The following is a 21326-nucleotide window of genomic DNA, read 5'->3' on the forward strand; positions in this document are numbered from 1 at the left end:
TTTGGGGAATAGGCTGAGAAGGAAGCTGCCCTAACTCGGTCGCTCCCACCTTGCCTGAAATTCCGTGTGCGGTTATCAATTAATCTTGTGTTGCGATACTTACTCAAGACCCCACCCGATTATCAGTTTCATTCATTCAACTTCAGACAGGAAGAAGATATAATGAGCAGTTTATACAATGTAACGTGTTTTACACCAGTGCCAGAAACAAATTCCTTTCTGAGCATGTGGACATTATGTTCCAATAAAGCGCAATGTGAATACATCTAGCTGGGATACTGTCCACACACTAACCTCGCTTTCTGATGGCTTTCACTTCCTCCTCGATCCTGAGACATAAGGTCCTTGTGAGCTTAGTTGACACTCGCTGGAAGGAATCAAAGTCGTCTACCTGGTACACGTGAGTATTTTCAGGAGGTGTGGCGATGGCCACCAGTTCACTGAACACTGCATCTTTGACTCCCACTGCAAAGATCTCAACGCCTGCTTCCCGCAGTCTCAAGGCAGGGGCCTTGAAGGCATCAGAGGATTTGCCGTCCGTGATCAGCACCATAACCCGTGGCACCTTGAGTCTGGCCCCCTTCTCCGGGACAAAGATCTTCTCCCTCACATAGGTCATAGCCCTGCCAGTGTTGGTGGAGCCTCCCCTATAGGGGAAAGTACGCACAGCCCGTACCACATCCTCCAGCGTTGAGTGTTTCATGAGGGTAAATTCGGTATAGGGATCCCGGCTGTACTGAACAAGACCAATCTGGATGCGGTCAGGGCCAACCTGAAATGTCTTGACCAAGGTTTCCAGGAAGTCTTTGACTTTGGCAAAGTTGCTGAGGCCAATGCTATAGGAACCATCCACCAATAAGACAATGTCTGCTTGTGTATTGGCATCCAGAGTACATTCTGCAGGGGTCAAATGGAGAGAAAATTCAATGTCACTTTTCTTGTGATAAAAATAGTCAACAGCTCTCGCGGTTGTGAAGCCTTACAGGTACCATGGAACATACAGCTTACAGCACAGAAATAGAACAAAGAACAAAGAATGATACAGCTCCAAGCCTGCGCCGACCATACTGTCCGTCTTAACTAAAATCTTCCACACTTCCGGGGTCTGTATCCCTCTATTCCCATCCTATTCATGTATTTGTCAAGATGCCCCTTAAACGTCACTATCGTCCCTGCTTTCACCACCTCTTCCAGCAGCGTGTTCCAGGCACCCACTACCCTCTGTGTAAAACACTTACCTCGTACATCTCCTCTAAACCTCGCCCCTCGCAACTTAAACCTATGCCCCCTAGTAATTGACCCCTCTACCCTGGGAAAATGTCTCTGACTATCCACTCTGTCTATACCCTTCATAATTTCGTAGACCTCTATCAGGTCGCCCCTCAAACTCCTTCATTCCAGTGAGAACAAACCAAGTTTATTCAACCTCTCCCTATAGCTAATGCCCTCCATACCAGGCAACATCCTGGTAAATCTCTTCTGCACCCTCTCTAAAGCCTCCACCATCCTTCTGGTACTGTGGCGACCAGAACTGAACACTATACTCCAAGTGTGGCCTAACTAAGGTTCTATACAGCTGCAACATGATTTGCCAATTTTAATACTCAATGTCCCAGCCAATGAAGGCAAGCATACTGTATGCCGTCTTGAGTACCTTCTCCACCTGTGTTGCCCCTTTCAGTGACCTGTGGACCTGTACACCAAGATCTCTCTGACTGTCAATACTCTTGAGGGTTCTCCTATTCACTGCATATTCCCTACCTGTATTAGATCTTCTAATACAGCCCAACATGTCTGTGCTAATGTTTATGTTGCACACAAACCTCCTCTCACTTTACTTCATTTAACTCCATCAATATATCCTTCTATCCCTTTCACCCAGACATATTTGCCCAGCTTCCCCTTGAAGGTATCTATGCTTTTCACTTCAACCACTCCCTGTGGGAGCAAATTTCACATTCTCAACACTCTAGGTAACAAAATTACTCCTGAATTCCTACTGGATTTATTAAGGGTGATTTTATATTTATGGTTCCTAGTTTTGCTGTCACCACAAGTGAAATATCTTTTCTTTGTCTATCCCTTCACAATCTTAAAGACTGCTTTCATAGGATTGTGTGGTCTTGCAAATAGTATGAAACAGTGTGCAATCATCAGTGAACATCTGAACTTATGATAGCAGGAAGGTCATTGACAAAGCAACTGATGATTGGGCAGAGGACACTCCCCTCAAAATCCCTCCAGCAATGTTCTGGGCATGAGATGATTGGCCTCCAACAACCACAGTCACCTTCCCTTGAGCTTGGTATTGCTCCAATCAGAGGAGAGTGTCCTCTGATTGCCACTAACTTCACTTTTTTCCCCTTCCGGTTCCTATGTTCATTTTCATGAATGACTTACCTTAAATGTGCTATTATCCTCCTCAAAAGAGGAAGCATGTGAGTTACACCTTCTCAATCTGCAAAGATTGTCTTTCTAGCTCTCTATTCTGTGTCACTGGCGCAACATGAAAGTAACATAGTTCTGTCAGTACCAATTGGATTGTGTAGGACACTAATTGGCAACTTACCAACTGACACCTGAACAGTCTGTGTCTTTTCCATTATTGTTACAGGCTCACTGGATGCCAGCCCTTTCATGGCATATAGGTTAACCTGGTACTCAGTGTCAGGAGTGAGGTCTTTGGCCACTATAGTTCTGGTTTCCGAATCAGTATTGATGCTCTGCTCCTGGACACCTGACACCATGGGAATGAGGTGGATTCTGTAGCCAGTGATCTGACCAGGTGATGAATCCCAGGTAATCTTCAGGAAGTTTGACGCACTCTCCAAGATTTGCAGATTGGAAGGTGGTTCAACCACTGCCAGATAAAGACAAAGTAAGCCATTAACAACCTCCCTGGAATGCTCTATATGTACAAAATATAGACTTCCAAAGATCTATGGGGTACAATGTTTGATTAACTTCATTTGTCAGGGTAGATGTTATTTCACAGAAACAGGATATTTGACCCAAATGATGTGCTGGTGTTTGTGACGACTGTCTCAACCACTCTCTGTAGCAAGTTCTACATTTACACTATTCTCCGGATAAAGAGGTTTTTCTCGAATAATTTGGATTTGTTGGCCACTCTCTGCAATCTATAATCCCTAGGCAGGATTTTCTGGTGCGGCACGTCCACGACGGCAGTGTGATCCTACTGTCCAGCCAGCCGGCCAATGGGGTTTCCTGTTGTGGGCACCCCACGCCGTCAAGAAATCGGTAGGCAAGAGTGCGCTGCCGGCGAAACAGAGGATCCCGCCGATAGAGAATCCAGCCCCCTATCTTTGGATCCATGGTGAGTTAAAATACTTTCTTAATAGCTAACCTATCAAATGAACTCAGAATTGTAAAGACCGCTATCTGGTTACCCCACGGCCTGTTCAATCTATCCTCAATGAGATCACCATCAACACATTGGCTCCTCCAGCTTGTCTGGAGGTGGAGGAGATGTGCAATCTTGTAGCTACTCTGCTGAGCCAATCCAATGGTTTCTCCTGAAAATGGAGAGCCTGGCGATGATGACGAAGGGAGAGGTTATTTTGAGACCAGGGTAGAGCATTTTGCGACGGGCCTCCATCAGTCGCTACAAATAGCAGTGGTTTGACTCCCTACGTAGCCTTGCAAGTGGCATCAGGAACAATTACTGAGTGAGCTGGGATGGAGAGGGGTACAGTACCAATGGCAAAGGAAATAATAGCAACTGTGTTTCATCTTTGCTCCATGGTGATTATGTCCCTGGTGTCTGAAGCAGAAAATGTCTCTTATTTCAATACAACCATGCCTGATCTCAGTTCCCAAAATTCAGAATGGAAAAACTGATTTAATCCGAGCATAATAAAAAAGGTCCTGAATTACAACTGTGTTCTGACCTCTTGCCTTTGCTTTGGCGGAATGAGAGTGCAACGCTGGAGAAACATAACTCTTTTTAAAAAGAAATTCTAATTAAGGGGCAATTTAGCATGGCCAATCCACCTACCCTGCACATCTTTGGGTTGTGGGAGTGAGACCAATGCAGACACGGGGAGAATGTGGAAACTCCACATGGACAGTGACCCGGGGCCAGGATCGAACGCTGTGAGGAAGCAGTGCTCACCACTACGCAACCATCCCGCCCTGAGAAACATAACTCACCAATGTTCGGCATTGAGGCTGCTTCTCAATGTTCCACCTATTCCCCCTTCCCTTCCCTCAGGGAATATTCTGAGAAATATCTCCAAATACATAAACATGTTGACAATCACTATTCAATTCCAGTGTAAAGGAGGATACTTTCCATTCCCACTGACTGAGAATAAATTCCTACCTTCTTCCCCACTCACAATATCACTGAGTTGTTCTTCAATGCCAGAACACACGAGGTTGATTATTTCGTTCTGGACGTCCTGGATCTTGTCAAAGTCTGCCACCTTAAAAACATGTTTGTTTAAGGGAGAGGAGCCGATGAGTTTCAATTCGTCCAAATCTGCTCCTTTTATACCTGAGAGAAGGCAAGCACAAGGAAATTGGAGTCAACAAAGACTTTGTTTTAGCTCTTTTAGTGCATAGCATTGGGAGAAAAAAACTCTGTCATGAAACATCATTTGTTCGTCATCATCCATGATTACAATACTTTCTGGGTACCTTATTTTTCCCAATGATAGCTCACATTTATTTATCACCTGTCACATCTATGACATCTCAATATCCAAGAAATTATGCTAAAAAGAACTCATTGTTATTTCTTAGGTCGATTTAATCCATTGGCCCACAATTGAGAAAAATAACAAGAAGAATCGGAGACAAAGTCAATCAAGTGGAACTAATTGGATGACACCCGACCTGGGGCAGAAAAGCCTTTAGATTTTACACAGAAGAAAGAAAAAGACTTGCATTTACGTAGCACTTTCACACCTCAGGATGTCCAATTTACAGTAAATTAAGTATTTTTTGTAGTATTGTCACTGTTGTAATGTAGGACATGTGGCAGCCAGTTTGCACGCAGAAGGCAGAAAGGTGAAAGTAAGTGAGGAGTTCCACAGTAGTTTGTTTCTGGAAGAAAAAGCAAGTTAGAGTAGGAGGCTGCACAAAAGAGGGAAGGAGGGAAAGTGTACAAAACAATGCATCTGGACCTTGGCATGAATAGAAAGATGAGAAGCAATGATCCATGTGAATAAGAATCAAATAAAGAAAAGAGAGAGGATCACAGTTGGAGGTAAGGAGACAGTTTCCAATGAGTAAACAAACATTTTTCTGTGTTCGGCCGAGTAGTGTGAGAGGAAGGTGCCCAAGAGGCTCCCAAGATGTGGGTGAAGTATTCAAGTCTTGGATGCATTTGGACATTGTAGACATTTGATGTAATGCCAAAGAAAGCAACAGCTCTTGGGAATATATAGCTGGATTCAGGATCGAACGTATATTTTGGCTTATTTACCTTGGCAAGCAAAAGGAGAAAGTTTACAGAAATTTACACTCAATAGGCTGAATCAACTATAGTGCACTGTGCATGCAGCCTCTGGAATGAACAGGTTTGTAGAGCTCAATGGCTTTATTCCTGCCCATGCTTTATGGTGCGAGTGTGGGTTTTGGCTAAAGAAAGAATTGGAACTATAAAAGCTACTTACCCAATGTAAATATTTCAACCCCGATATTGCGTAGAGCTTCAGCATTTTCTGCCACGAAGTCCTGGGACTTGCCGTCTGTGATAATGACTGCTATTTTGGGATAGGATTTTCTTGCTCCAGCAGCTTCACTAAAGGTGTTCTGTACCAAGTAATTAATGGCTTCACCTTCAAACCCAAAATTAATCAATTCCAAATCAGTCACTCATTTCAATGACAGTCTTATCTCAATATCTTAATTCATATCAGATAGTTCTGCTCCTGCAATATTAATGCCTTCCAATTATTCTAATTTCCTGATATATAAGTCACCTGAACCCCTTGATTAGTTTCCAGTCTGTAACTCACACACAGTTATCCTTTACCTCAATATCCAAACCTCGCAATTCGATTCCAGCCTGTAACTCATACCCAGCTATTCATTATTCTGTACATAAATCGAGTAAACCCTAAATTATATTCCAGCCTGTAACTTAGACACAGGTAGCCATTTTATTCTCAGGCTGTAACTAAATCTTAACTTCATATTGTTTTCAATCTCAGTTGATAACACAACTGAGGCACTTTCAAGCAGAATATAAAAGACATTCTGTACCAGTCATAGTATTTCCTCCTTTGTAGGGCAGATTAGTAATTGCATTCAGTAGCTCCAGCTTCTGGCTGTATCTGTTTAAGTCAAACTCAGTCCTTGTATCTGAACTGTACTGCACAATTCCAACTCTGGTCTTATCTTTGCCAATCTCAAATGCCGAAGTAAGGGAGTAGATGAATTCTCTGATTTTCTTGAAATTTGCCCTCCCCACACTCCATGATCCATCAACCAGAAAAACCAAATCGGCAACTGCCGAGGCCGAGCACCCTGAAATGGAAAGAAGGAGATTGAGTATTTACGACAGGAGTTAACAATGATTAATGGTCATCTGCAGCATGTCAGGCACACAAATTAAATACAAAAAAAAGACATTGCATTGCAGCCTACACCAAGCATGGGAGGGTGCAGAAGCTTTGCGAAGGAGATTTACATGAACGGTATCAGAGATAAGGGACTTTGGTTTTGTTGAGAGACTGGAGAAGCTGGGATTGTTCTTCATGGATCAGGGAAGGTTAAAGTGTTGATTTAATAGAAGGTTTTCAAACCATGAGGGATATTTTTGAGAACAGTTAGAGCAAAACTGTTTTCACTGGCAGGAGTGTCACCAGAGGACACAGATTTAAAGTAGTTGGAAAAGAACCAGAGGAGAGATGAGAATGGTTTTGACACAACGAGTTGTTGTGATCTGAAATACAATGGCTTAAAAGAGAGTGATGGCAAAGAGTAAGGAAGTAGGACTAATTAGATGGCCCTTTCAAAGAGCTGTCACAGGCATGATTAGCTGAATGGCCTCCTTCTGAGCATATGATCCTATGATTCTGCACACATGCAATGAGATTGACCGTTGCAGGCACATGGGAACATCACTACTTTCAAGTACCCCTCTAGGTCACTCAGCATCCTGACTTGGAAATTTATTGGCGTTCCTTCACTGTCTCAGAATCAAAATCCAGAACTCACTAAAGCCTGTGGGTGTATCTACACCACATGGACTGCAGCAGTTCCAGATGAAGGCTCACCACCACCTTCTCAAGGACAATAAGGGATGGACAACAAATGCTGGTTTAGCCAGTGATTCTCACAGTCCGTAAAAGAATAAAAATTAGGTGAACTGACAGATTTAAACATGTCTAACCATTCAGCAAAAGAGGAAGGAAAGCATCCTAATAATCAAAAAAATACTTGCATTCAATCCTTTCATCTTACCGTTTTACTAACTAATGTGCCAAAGGTTAAAAGTTGACACACACATACACCATGCCATAATGACTATTGAGATCACTTAGTAATCAGAACTGCAATTAAGCGCATCTGGATTTACAATTAACCACATATGTCAAGTGGCTTACGTGTTAAAGAACACGGATTTATTCCAGCTCCCGCTTTCAGATGGACACTGTCCAGCACTCCTCTCCAACAGATTATTCCAACAGCGCTATTTTATCAAAGTAGTATAATTGATGGGAGACTTAGAGATCACCTTCCATCATCTCCACAGCGGGGAATAAATGTCCCCTAAATAACAACATCATCACCACATGAACACGGGTTAACATGTGTCCGTTCAGACTGAGAGGCCTGGTTTCAAAGTGATACAGCTATCCAAACTGAAGCCACCTTCTGCTCGCATACAATTCTACAAGTGAAGGTGGGGGTGGGTGGCAGTGTCACAGAGAAGTTTACTTTTATCAGACAGTAACCATAAAAATAGGCAAGACAAGAACAATGGCAATCCCAAAGTGGTTTCACCTTTTGGGTCACCTCCAGATTTGATTATTCTAACACTCTTCTGGCCAGCCTGCCACTTTCCATAAATGGCATTTCATTGCAAAGTTCTCCTTCCCATATTCTTACTCGCACCAAGCTCTATTCATTATCCTTGTGCTCACTGGTCTTCATTGCCTGTCCAGTAACTCCGCAACTTTAAGTTCTCATGCTGATGTTCAAGTAGATCTGTGGCCTCCTCCCTCCCTATATTTGCAACCTCCTCCAATTTAACAACCCTCCAAGATCTCAGCATTAGGTCAATTCTTGCCCCTTGCACGTTTCTGATTTTTTTATCACTTCACCATCGGTAGCCAAATCTTCAATTGCCAGGGCTTAAAGTTAAGAAATGTCCTCCTTTAAACTCTACTTCTTTACTTCCTGTCATCAAATACTATACTTAAACCTACCTCTTAAACCAAACCTTTAGTCACCTATCATAATATCTCCTCGTGTGATTCAGTGTCAAATTTCATATGATAATGCCTCTATGAAGTGCCTTGGGACTAAACTTAAGTGTCCTATTTTAAAAATTGATTCTCAGGCTGTGGGATTTATTGCCCATCCTTAATTGTCCTTGTAAAGATGGTGGTGAGCTATCTTCTTGACCCACTGGAGTCCATGTGGTGTCGGTACATCCATAGTGCTGTTAGAGAGGGAGGTCCGGGATTGTGATCCAGTAACAGTGAAGGAACAGCGATATATTTCCAAGTCAGGGTGGTGAGTGGCTCGGAGGGGATCTTATGGGTGGTGTGTTCCCATGTGTCTGCTGCCCATGAACTTCGAGGATGATATATAAAACATAAGTTGTTGATGTTTGGAATTCTGAATTTGTACATTGAGTATATCTGAGGAGAAAGTGGTGATTGAAAATAAACCCATCAAACTTACTTTGAGAAAGATCTTCTACTTTCTTTGGCCGGTTAGTCGGTGTGCGACCTGTTTGAACTAGGAGAGAAATAGATAAATATGTAAGTTAGCAAATAAATTGATTAATATTCTGTTAATTAACCATGATTAAATAACCCAGGAATGAACTTTGAGGAGTTCACTGTGAGGAGTAGCACACTCCAATGTGTGAGTAAACATGGGTGTGTCATTCCATTATCGAAGTGAAGTGAAAATATTCACATGTAGTCCAGAGGAGGAAAACAGGCTCCCTTACTTGAAGAATATGACTGAACCAGGCTGGGTTTTTACAACAATCCAGTAGTTTTCATGATCAATTTTTTGTTTGGTGCTGGCCCAGAAATGACCTGATTTTTCATTCACTTTCGCCAGCCGACATTGGTGGAATGTAAGCTTTCAGTTCTGACTAAAGTATCTGTCTAATTTATGTTCTTTACAGGCCAGTGACCATTATAAAAGGTGATATTAATACAACATGACCATGCATGTATTAGAAAAGGTACCATATACGCATGGACCGAGAACTTTTTGATACCCTCAATCCATAGAGAAGCTATAAGATGCAGTTTGTACCTACTTGTGAGTTGTCCATAGACTGGTACACTTTCTGACGAATGATCAAAGGCAATTAATGTCACCACATATTCCGTATCTGGAATTAGATCCATTAACTTGGTTTTGCTTGCACGCTGGGGCAATATCATTTCCTTTGCAGATCCAGCTGGAGTAGCAAAAATTATCCATTGAAAAAACAAGAAAGTCACATGTTTTTAAAAAAACAATGGTCATGTACATTTTTAGAAATCAATTTGTGGTGTGGCTGGCTGGCTGGGCCAACATTTATTGCCCATCCCTAATGGCCTTTGAACACAGGAGCTTGTTGGGCCATTTTAGAGGGCACTTTTGAGTCAACCAGATTTCCGTGGGTCTGGAGTCACATGTAGGCCAGACCAGGTTAGGGTGGCAGATTTCCTTCCCTAAAGGGCATGAGTGAACAAGATGGGGTTTTATGACAATCGACAATGTTTTGTTGTCATCATTAGACTTTTAATTCCAGATTTTTATAGAATTCACATTCCACCATCTGTCAAGGTGGGATCTGAACCCAGGTTCCCAGACCATTACCCTCAGTTTCTGGATTACTAGTCCTGTGACAATACAACTATGTCAGTGCCTCCCCACAATGTAAAAAATACATTTTGATAAAATACTTTTGTGGCTTTTAGAAAATTACATTAAACTTTGGTGTCTAATATTAACCCAATCTGCCTGGAAGGAAACAAACAGGATCCTAAGTAAAATTGGACAGGGTTTCAAACAGCAACTATTAGTCTCTAGGTGGATTACTTAGAATAAAATGACAGCGTGGTTAAAAGAAATATAATCTGAGCCCCTTTTCTTCCATAGGAACCACATGACATAGTTAAATTAAGAACTAATAGGCCAGAAGAGATGGACATGTTCATGAAAATAAACAGACTCCAGCTCAAGAAGATGCATTTTGTTTCCATTTCATTACTCCAACTTTCTGCCTCCTCTTCTGAAACCGGGATTTGGACAGATCTTGCAAATGTGAACTCCCTTTGAGAAACCTTGCAGGTCCAATGCCAATATCAGAAATTCACAGGCCTGTCTTGTATTATTATCCAACCAATAACTCTGCCAGAAAACTATGGGAAGATGGATTCAGTTGGTCCATCTGGGGCGCAGGCGATCTTAAGGCAATTGAAAAACAGGAATATGTCATTGGGAGCAAGCGGGTCTGCCCTCTCGGTTTGACCTGACCCTCAGGTTTTTAGTCTATCCTTATCACGGTCTCTGTTTATGGGGGACGGCCGGGGGCATTCGTATTGTGCCGCTAGAGGTGAAATTCTTGGACCGGCGCAAGACGAACAAAAGCGAAAGCATTTGCCAAGAATGTTTTCATTAATCAAGAACGAAAGTCGGAGGTTCGAAGACGATCAGATACCGTCGTAGTTCCGACCATAAACGATGCCGACTAGCGATCCGGCGGCGTTATTCCCATGACCCGCCGAGCAGCTTCCGGAAAACCAAAGTCTTTGGGTTCCGGGGGGAGTATGGTTGCAAAGCTGAAGCTCAGATATGCTGAAAGGACAGCAGAGTTCAAACCCACAGAGATTACACTCAGGTTCAATGAGGCTGCTGCTCGCTTATTGGGTTCACTCAGGTAAAAACAAATGGGACAGATGTGATAGAGAGACAATAAATACAGACAAAGAGGATGGAATGTGAGAGAGGATTAGTGAACCACAAGCTTTTTCAGGGAAACATCGAAAGGGAGGTTTCAGCAACATCTGTAAAATGATTTATGGGATAGATAAGATAACCTCAAATAATACTTCAAAGGAAGATTTGGAGCAAAAGATGTCAATAATCCATGAACTCGGACCAGGGAGGAACTACTTAATTCCCATGAATTTAACGATTGCCGCAGTCAGTGAAAAGTGTCCACATGTGATTTGTGCTATTTGCATTGCACACGTCAAACTTGGAGCAAATATCTCAAGTTCAGTAACAAATCACGCTGCCTCTTCCAAATTTGTCCCCCTTTTGTTCAGCACGACAGCGAAATATAGGACGTTTAAAGTGAAGCCTGGCATTAAGATACGAGGGGTTACTGACAGCCTCATGAGGCTCTCTCATCTTTCTGGCTTTTCTGCAGATGTCTATATTTCATGCTGAAGACTTTTTCAGCCCTTTCACAAATGGAATGGAAAAAGTGACATCTGGAACAGATTATTACCTACCCTCGCACTCGCACCCCCCCCCCCCCAAACACGGCAGCTCAGTGCTGTAAGGAATATGCATTAGGAAGAAAGATGATGGAATTTTGCCTACATTCCATTACTTTGCTCCCGCTGCTCACAATGGAGAGACCACATGGAAAGCAGAAATGAAAAGAAGCAGGTCCCTGAGTACATGACAGACTTCACGTCGGTGGCAATGAGCAGGATATGAAGTTGAAAGCAGTTCCCAGAGGACGCCCATTTCTAAAATCAGTCTAGACACCGGCAGCCCTGATTCCCGTGACGCCTGTTACAGGATCAGAAATGGAATGATACATTCGGTACTTTTTTCCGCTTAGTCTGCGCTGCGAGTGGAAAATGCCGTCACTGGCGACTGACAACTCACTCAACGTTCCTAAGCTTGTGGATCAAGATGTAAAACCCTCCAGTTTCAAACACATTTGGGGATTTGTCAAGTTGTTTCCTATGTGGTTGCATTTGGACAGCAGTTTCAAGACTGGAAAATTAGGGGTTTCAGACACAAATTTCAGGATCCGTGTTTGAAGTGTAAACATGGCTTCAGCAGCCCAGCTTCCCATCTCTACAGCGAATTTTGAATGTCAAAGTATAAACAAGTCTGGTCCATCCAGTTTGAACTGGGTGCCCAGACCCTCAATGAACCTGAGAGAAATTCTTTCTCAGTTTGTTGTATGAAATACAACTTGCATCTTTACCCATTTCAAGCAATTTTTAGCCTCGCTGACAAACCCGTGGAGACTCGTAAAATTATGTCTATCTGGTTTTCATCTTGCTGGGGCCCCCTGGTTGTTGAACTTTTGGATAAGAAGAATAATTCGCCCAGGATGTCAAGGGTTAGATTATGTGGCGCGATTACATAAACGAGGTTTGTATTTAGGTTAGAGGTGATATGATTGAAGTTTGTTTTAAGAGTTTTACTATTGCGTGGTGACCGTCAAGGACAAGAAAATAACTTTAAAAATCAAAGCCAGGCCATACAGGAGAGGAATTGAGAAGTGTTTCTTCAAAGGGAATGAGAGATGTACAACTCTCCCACAAAAAGTAGCTGTTGCTCAATTAATGTTTTGATTAGATTGACAGAATTCTGCAGGACAAGGGTACAAAAGGATCTGGAGCAAAGGTCCTGGACTATTGTAACGATTTCTAATTTATACGTTTTATTTAAAAAATATAGAAAATTTAATACCAATTGTGAGAGTCTGCTGACAAGAAATAACCTTGGTGGATGTGAGTGTGATTTAGGAAATTGTGGCTGCAACCTTCAGCCTGAACTAACATTGAGCAATACTTTGTGCTCATCTCAAGTGCATAATCTGCCTTGCAAAATTGTATTTAGTTATTATATGGGAATTGATAGTTGAGCGAGGCTTTAAAAAAGAAACATGTGACCAGTATCTGGCATTCACAGTTTATCAATTTATCGGTGTTTATATGACGACGCGCAGTGATTTTTTTTTCATTAAATCCACTGCACCTTTTAAATACGGTGATTTAATGTGATATGAGACATCGGCTGATACTTCCCTTTCACAAGTTACTGTGACTGATGATAGCAAATGGATGTTTAATGCATTTGCATTGTACGCTTCAATCTGCTTTCTTGGAATAGTCGTTTAGCTGCCTGAGATAATACCTGCATTTAAGCAGTTTAATCAACTCAGGGAATCCCAGTCTTGTGGGGACACAGTCATGGGGACTTCAGTTATGTGGAGAGTGGAGAATCTGGGAATGTTCTCTACGGAGCAGAGAAGGACAAGGGGAAAATAGAATAGAGGTGCTCAAAAATCATGAAGGCTGATGATGGAATAGGTGATGACAATCTGTTGCCAGGGCAGGATTTTAAGACTATGAGCCAAAGGGCCATAGGAGAGATGAGAGAGTTCTTACTATCTGGAATCCTGCCTGAAATGGTGGTGGAAGCAGATTCGACAGTCACTGTGAAAGAGGGAGATGGATAGCTGCTACTTGAAGAGAAATTGACACCCATCTATGGCTAAGGTCTCTCCAAAAACACAATGCTGCAAATGCAGCTTCATCCAATGAGCTTCAGGTTCAGTGCCAGCTGCAGCAACATTCACTCACCTGCCTGGGGTGCCAACGTTAACCTGTAGCCCCGTATCCTGCTGGGCGAGCGCTTCCACGTCATTTGAACACTACTTTCAGTTAAAATTTTAAACTTCAGATTTGAAGGAGGCTCCACTGCGGAGAGATGTGTCAAGACAAAAAAGAGCGAAGTCACTCTCGGCCAAGACCCCCGCAACGCCAAAAAAAATAGAAAATGCTGTTTTATGAAAAGACTGTCATGCTTAAAATAACAGAGTCGGTGGCAGCTACAAGCGTTTCGAAACCTACATCTTTGCATAAATTTGTTTCCAACAATAAGCATTCGGAGTTTGATGTCTATTGTTGGCGGGTACAGAGGACCATATAACACAAGTGTCAAAAGCCGACGTGAACACGAATTAATGTTGACATAAAATATAAACAGCACACGGAGAGAGCCACAAGACATTGGGTTTTGCACCTTCTGGAGTTCAGGAGTTGCCAGCAAGAAACAAAAAAATAAATAAAACAACGATTAATAACACACCCAAATTAAGGCAGAGCGACAACATAGATACAATATCCCAAATAGGCGAACAGTCAATCCGGGACACGTTTTGATCATTGCATGCTTGCTGTACTCAATACAAAGCTTGTCAAATTACTCGCCAGAATAGTAGATTTTAAACTTCACACCTTGCCTGCAAGTTAGGAAATTCAAGATGCCCAATTAGTCGTAAGAAACTGCAATGATACCTCCACTAATCTCGTAAGAATTGATTGTAAATTGTCTTTCTTTTTCATACATAATTAATATATTAATTTGATAACCAAATTAACAGCGATTTGATTCAGATTTCTGTCAGTTACTTCACTGAATTTTTTTTTAATCTATAAGGTTTTTACGACGCTTGGGTGTTGATGGGAGTTGTCCTTTTTCACTAGAATGATTGATTGTATACAACATCGGTTATCATTTTAGCCAATTGATAATTATATTTAATTATTAGCACCATTATAGATCTGGTGTCAAAGTAAAACCTGAACGATGAAAAGTTGTTTAATTACTTGTTTAATATGAACACAAAATGGTGACTGACTCGTTTAAAAAAAATAGTTAAGCGACCAAGGTAACTGGCCCGCTGAGTTTAAACACTAGCTAGACATAAAACAGTTGTCTATTTACAAAAAGATGTATACACGCACACAAACCAGTACTGCACAATCTTCTGATAATTTGTAAAAGCTTCTGTATTGAAGGAAATCTCGAGAAGATGCTGTTAATTTGTAAACCAGGGCACATACTGGCAATCGTCAAAGCACCTTGCTGGTGTTTGACAAGAGATCTCGCTGGGTGTCGCTGAAACACTCACAACATTTGAACAGACAAAGTATTCGCAGTCACACGAATTCACAGCCAGAGACACTGCAGACATTCACGGGGAACCTCAACGCGGGTGCTGCGAACAAGAGAGTTTCTGGAGTGTAATCAGAGTCCGCCTGTATTTCACTGTGTTAAGGACCGTCAGCCTTTCCCCTGGATATCACGCAAATATCACGAACGGGCACCCATCTCAGGTTAACCTAATTTACCGGGCGGGTAGGCCTCGGGGTCAACTGGAACGCCTAATTATTTAAGGATTTTGTAGGGCAGGTGGCGATCCCCTCTGTTGGGTGGCAGGGGTGCTTGCACAACATTAGAGCGAGGCTCTTCAAAGGTCATGCCAGGAAGCACTTCACCCAACAGGCAATGAAAATCTGGAACTATCGCCCCAACAGCTGGCAAAACAGGGAATGGGGGTGGAAATCGAAAAATTCAAAACTGGGATAGGTAGGTTTTTCTAGGCAAGGATATTAATTGTTACAGGAGGACTAAGAGGACTGGCTGGCGTGCAGATACAGACCGACCATTATCCAAGTAAAAGGGGGAAATGGGGCGAGCTGAATGGCTTAATTTTGTTACTAAATTTCACTCCTTGCCAATGTTGTCCTCATGAGATTTCAATGGACAGTAATTTGGGGGGCGGGATAGACGTGGCGACACGGTCCCAATCCAATGGAGGATAGAGGGTTAAATTGTTCCCAGTTTGTGACTTCACATTCCTTTCTCCCCAACCTCCCCCCCCCCCCCCCCCCCCCCCAACCACTCGCAAAATACAGGAATCCCGATACACACAGAAGGACTGTGACAAAATTCAGGACATATTAAAAATAAACATTGGGAGACAAATGGATGTAACACCTGAGATTAGGAACTGATTGGTCACATTTATTAGTGCCTCACACTCATGCAGATTGATGGCAGTAACACGAGATTCCACCCTCACACAAAACGAAAGCTTGAACACAAAAGACTTTCCCACATATTTTATAATGATATTCCCAAATTGCGAGTGTGCATGCACTGAAGGGGGGCAGTGTTTACCATTCAAAGGGCACTACAGTGTAAGCTGTAAGTGGGGCCGCGTTTATATTTACTTTAACTTGTGGTTAACCTGTAGCTACAAATAAAGAAATCAACCAAAATAATTCTAAAGGGTTTGTTTCCTTGTAAATATTTATTTTGTTTTTAAAAAAGGCCATGCAGTCTTGAAGTGCCAGGTGGGCGGATTGAACATGCTGTGAACACACCACTAACTCACATGCACAGCAAAGTAGCTGTTAATGTCTGAGGCAAGTTTAATGTATTTGCAAACCTTCTTCATGTTAGTGTGCAGGAGGATAGAATATCATTGTAAAATATCCTTCTTGTTGCCAAGATCTACAGCTCAGGACAAATTTAATGCAAAGGTAGACATAACTGAGCTGAGCAGATGCTTAATCTTTAAAATAATAGCAACTTTCGTCATTAAAAATATTGTTAGGTGGAAATAAATTGCAGCATTACCAACCTGAGAGTGTATTATTTTTTAATTGGGGAAAATGTGTCGGAGGGCTGAGTGCCAGTCAGTGCGTCCAGACTTTCACTGACTCCTGTCAGTGAGCCCCCGGGAGTGGGGAAAGGGGGTCCTGGGGTGGGGGGGAGGCCGCCAGCCCCAGTCACTCTGAATCTCGCCGATGGTCACTCGAAATTCCCGGCGACAGTGGAAAATCCGACGGAAACGTTAAGCTGGTTAAAATCGCACAGAACATCAGCGCCCCTCCTCCTCCCAGACATAAAAGGAGATGATGGGTTTAACAAAAGCAAACCCTGATGCTACATTCCCCCTAGCTCTCTCTGTGTGGAATATCGCTGGGAACCCGCCTGCTATGTGGAATGTCGGTAGAGAAACTCCGAACATTTGAGCTATTGGCGAATAAGTCATTCGTGTGTGTGAAAAAAAAAATATTTTGCCATTCACTGGAACACAGTCACTTTTCATTCATCGTTACAATCATCCCCCTCCTCAAAGTGTAGAATTCGGGAAAAGCCCAGCGCTAATATTCCTGGCGGCTCGGTGAAGATTTAGCGCATCGCAGGATTTTGCGCGTTGACACAGACCACTGTTTTAAAGCAGGTCAGCATCTCCGCCAAATACCAATTAAATTCCAAAACAAGGCTAAAACTCTGCTGACCATTCAGTCTAAGCTTCTAGACTGCGCGGGACGAGCCATCGTCTACAAAATGTCATTTTTTTTTTATTGTTTAGAATACATTTTCTGCTTTAAGAAATGACTCTGGAAGGCTTCGTCTCTCTGGGAGGTGAATTTTGCCATTCTATTGTATCCCATAGTTAGGCTGCAGAATACTTTATAATTGTTGGGGAATGTGTCCTGAAGCACAAAACCTTTCCTCCCTTCTGACTGGTCCTCTGCCCAGAATGAAATCCCCCCACGCGCGCGCGCGCGCGCGCGACCCCGCGAAGGCGCGTGCCGCGACCGGAGCGCGTGACCGAGGCCCTGCTCTGCGCGCCCGCGGGGCTCCCCGTGCCCGTGCACCGCTTGGCTGTTCCTCCTTGTCCATTAGCCTGCCGACCTCTGAACATCTTCATTCCGCGTCCTGGGAACAGGACTGTTTGGAGTTTGCAGCTGGTTGCGGTGGCGGACTTGGCGCATCTTCAAGTTGCCAGGGCTGGTAGCAGAGGAAGATCTGCGGCTAAACCCGTTCCTCCTTCGAAATTCCAAAAGTTGCACTTTGTTATGCTGCAATGCAATTCATGTCATACACACACACACAGCAGATTTAACAGCACAGCCCTGCTAAATACGAGTTAAATTCCAAAACAACGGTGACCTGTTTCAACGCATCCCGCTGCAGAAGAAAAACAGCAACGTGATTCCATGTGACTAAAGGGCTGAAACCAGTTCAATGCACTTTCCGAGTATTGAGAAATCCTCCATGTCCTGTCACTATCTAATGCATTCTGTCTGCTGTCATGACCCCTGAAGCGATCGCTGGGGGTATTTATTTATTTAATGTCCTCATGCATTCCTTTTACGGGGAGAAAAACATATTTAGTAAATAAGATTAAACTCTTTCGACTGATGGGAAGGTCGGTAGCTGGAGGCCACAGATTTATTAAGATAGCTGGCAGATGATGGTCTTATGTTTGGAACGCATTGCCTGAAAAGGGCGGTGGACGCAGATTCAATAGTAACTTTCAAAAGGCAATTGGACTTGTAATGGGGAAAAATTGCAAGGCTATGGGAATAAAATAGGATAGTGGGACTAATTGGATAGCTCTTTCAGAACGCCAGCACTAGCACGCAGGACCGAATGGCCTCCGTCAGCGTCTATCACTCAATAACATTTTAAACTTATGTCAGGAGGAATTAATGCGTGTAAATGTTTTATGAAAGCATTAGTATACTCGGCAAATGCATTACAAAATCTTTGGTTATCGCCCTTTCTCCTCCATTTTAACCCCCTCCCCTTTCATCTTGTAGTTTTCCATACATGAGTCCTCCTCCCTTCTCACACCAGGCCACCTGCCGTTTGTTCTTAAACTTAATACTTTTATTGCAGTTTCTACATTTTCTCTCTTCAGTTCTGACGAAGAGCTGAAGGACTGTAAACGTTAACTCTGTTTCTGCCTGATCGGTGCTGCTGGACCTGCTGGGTTTTTCCAGGGTCCTCTGTTCTTGTTTCAGATTCCAGCATCGGCAGTATTTTGCTTATTAGAAAATGAGTGTTGGGGGGGGGGGGGGGGGGGGGTACTGACAGAAAAAGGAGAGCGTGGCAACTTGGCCACCCATCCCGCCTGCTCCTCCAACCACCGTCTGCCCCAGCAGAGACTGTGACAGAGACTGGAGGACACGCATTGGACTTCTCAGTCCCAGAGAACCCCTTTTTAGTCCGGAAGCAATGTCATCCTGGACCCCGAGGGACTGCCTGTTTGTCAGTCACTACACTGCAGTACTGTTATAGAAATGTCTTTGATTTCTTTATCAATGGTGAGTCATGAAGATTTTGGATAAACTGTTATCTTGTGTTGCATTGACAAAAGCAAGGGAAGCTCGGTCTTCTCAAAATTAATTAAAATAAGCTCTATTTACATCATTTTGATCAAGTTGCTGCGAGTACAAGTGAGCATCATGAGTGCAGTAATTGTCCATTTAAGCAGTGGCTTTAAAGGAGGTGCGTCTCTCCTTTTAAGGTCATTAGTTGCAGTCAGGGAGGATGGGCATATTCGATTGGAATTTATCCAATCTGCTCTTAAATCCGATAGTTTTGGCTGAATACAACATGTCCAGATTGACAGTCAATCTGCACTCCTTATCAGGCAAATCTGAAACCACTGCTATGATTTCTTTTTAGCCTTTTGGTTTGGAAACTGTTAACTGTGGTTATATATAAACACCACCAATCAAAATAGACTGACAGATTATTTCTGCCCAATCTGGTACACAATGTATCAAATTACCAATTCCGCAGAAAGCTTTCCAAATTCATGTCATTTTCTGAAGCATGCAATCTAGCCTTATACTGAGTCATTTATGTCACTGAGCAACATCTTATATAAATATTGCATTTTTCATGTTGGTTTAAAATAAAGTGTGATTGTATTGGAAATATTAAATGGAACTTGTGAGCAAAACGTTCCTCTTGGCGTATGTTTGTGTGTGTTAGTGACATTGCAAACACTGTGGAAAGGTTCTTTTTGGTCTGCGTTTCAAGTAACTTTGCAAGGAATTATCAAGGTAAACAAATCAATTGACTATCGCGGTCTTGCTTGTACAGTTGGTCGACAGGTTTAGCCCCTGCTATCCATATGGTAGGAAAAGAAAGATAAATGAAAGCGTAATTACTAAATCATATTTTAAAGAATGTTATTAGTATATCACTGTAGAATACAAAGTATAAATGAGCTACATTCATGAACTGATTGATCTTCCATCAAACTATCCTCAATATTTTCAAGTGATCAGTCAAATGGCAGTTATTAATGCAACCATATCAATAAATAAATGTGTTACTATTGTTACTGTGGATTTTCAGACAACCTGTTTAGAATAATCAAATTAACATAAAAACACAGCAAAATCAAAGAGATAAGCAGTACAATAATGGAAGATTGATAAATTGTTAAGAATCAGCTTTTCATTAAATCTACTGAGAGAAAAGTTAGATTGAACCCGGGTTTTGTCTACACTCCACCACCAGGAGGATTATATTGCCAGGGAGGTGGAACTCCAGTAAATCGTCTAGGGAAAAGGAAGAAACTGGATATCATCTTTGGTTAGCCTGTGGGAACTGGTCCTGTACCACGTCAGTGCAGGAGAGGCCGGAGAGAAATGAGACATTACCTTGAGCTTCCACCGAGGCAGCAAATAGGGCTGCGAAGACAGCAGCAACTGCTAGGCATAGCCTACTCTTCATATTCACTCGCTGGACTCACAAGTGCATGAATGAATCTGGAAAAAGAAGAGGAAGACTCAACAATGACATTGCAAAGAATCAGTTAGATGTAAGAATAAATTAAGGTGTAAGAACCACCGGTTAAGTGGTGGCTTTGACTTAATGGATACCAGGCATGGCCCTGACTGTAATATACACGCATGCACAGGCATGCAGGCACACACACATAGGTGGGCACGCACACACAGGCAGGCACGCGCAAACACACACATGGACACGCATGCACAGACGGGAGTGCACATGTACAAACACAGGCAGGCACGTGCACACACAAGCAAGCATGCTCGCACAGGCAGGCACGCTAGCACGCACACCCAGGCAGGCATGGACACACGGCCACATGGGCAGGCACATGCACACACAGGGAGGCATGGACGCACACACAGGCAGGCATACATGCACACACAGGTAGGCATACATGCACACACAGGCAGGCGCACATGAATGCACAGGTAGGGACACAGGCAGACACACAAGCATGCAGGCATGCACACACGGGCAGGCACGCATACATGCACACACAGGCAGGCATGCATGCATGCACACAAAGGCAAGCAAACACAGGCATGCACACACACAGGTGACACACATGCACACACAAACAGGCACACATGGACACACGGCATGCACTCAGACAGACAAACACACAAAACATACAAATTAGGAGCAGGAATATGTGATTTAGCACCTCAAGATTGCTCATCTGATTGTGGCCTCAACTACACTTTCCTGTCTACACCACCAGAGCCTTTTGA

The 21326-nt window shown here is 42.9% G+C and overlaps 1 protein-coding gene and 1 long non-coding RNA gene across 5 annotated transcripts in view; one reads left to right on the top strand and one right to left on the bottom strand.

Annotated features, from left to right (window-relative positions):
• LOC119976386 overlaps positions 1-5577 on the top strand; it is a 71014-nt gene extending 65437 nt beyond the window's left edge. Inside the window, exons 4-5 of the long non-coding RNA XR_005462920.1 lie at positions 3154-3337; positions 4768-5577. This is a non-coding gene — a long non-coding RNA (uncharacterized LOC119976386). The remainder of the gene's footprint in view (positions 1-3153; positions 3338-4767) is intronic.
• Positions 1-21326, bottom strand: part of LOC119976369 (collagen alpha-1(XII) chain-like) — a 370037-nt gene that overhangs the window by 335165 nt on the left and 13546 nt on the right. For 3 of the 4 annotated variants that reach the window (XM_038816870.1, XM_038816860.1, XM_038816879.1), the window contains exons 2-10: positions 20460-20567; positions 13773-13889; positions 9482-9625; positions 8887-8943; positions 6235-6498; positions 5643-5807; positions 4346-4519; positions 2570-2860; positions 295-897 (exon numbers count right to left, since the gene is read on the bottom strand). In XM_038816870.1, the coding sequence (XP_038672798.1) occupies positions 295-897; positions 2570-2860; positions 4346-4519; positions 5643-5807; positions 6235-6498; positions 8887-8943; positions 9482-9625; positions 13773-13889; positions 20460-20532 (1888 nt within the window). In that variant the 5' untranslated portion in view covers positions 20533-20567. The remainder of the gene's footprint in view (positions 1-294; positions 898-2569; positions 2861-4345; positions 4520-5642; positions 5808-6234; positions 6499-8886; positions 8944-9481; positions 9626-13772; positions 13890-20459; positions 20568-21326) is intronic. The other variant, XM_038816884.1, reaches the window with a different exon arrangement.

Source organism: Scyliorhinus canicula, chromosome 1 (genome assembly GCF_902713615.1).
Source record: "Scyliorhinus canicula chromosome 1, sScyCan1.1, whole genome shotgun sequence".
NCBI classification, from domain to species: Eukaryota; Metazoa; Chordata; class Chondrichthyes; order Carcharhiniformes; family Scyliorhinidae; genus Scyliorhinus; species Scyliorhinus canicula.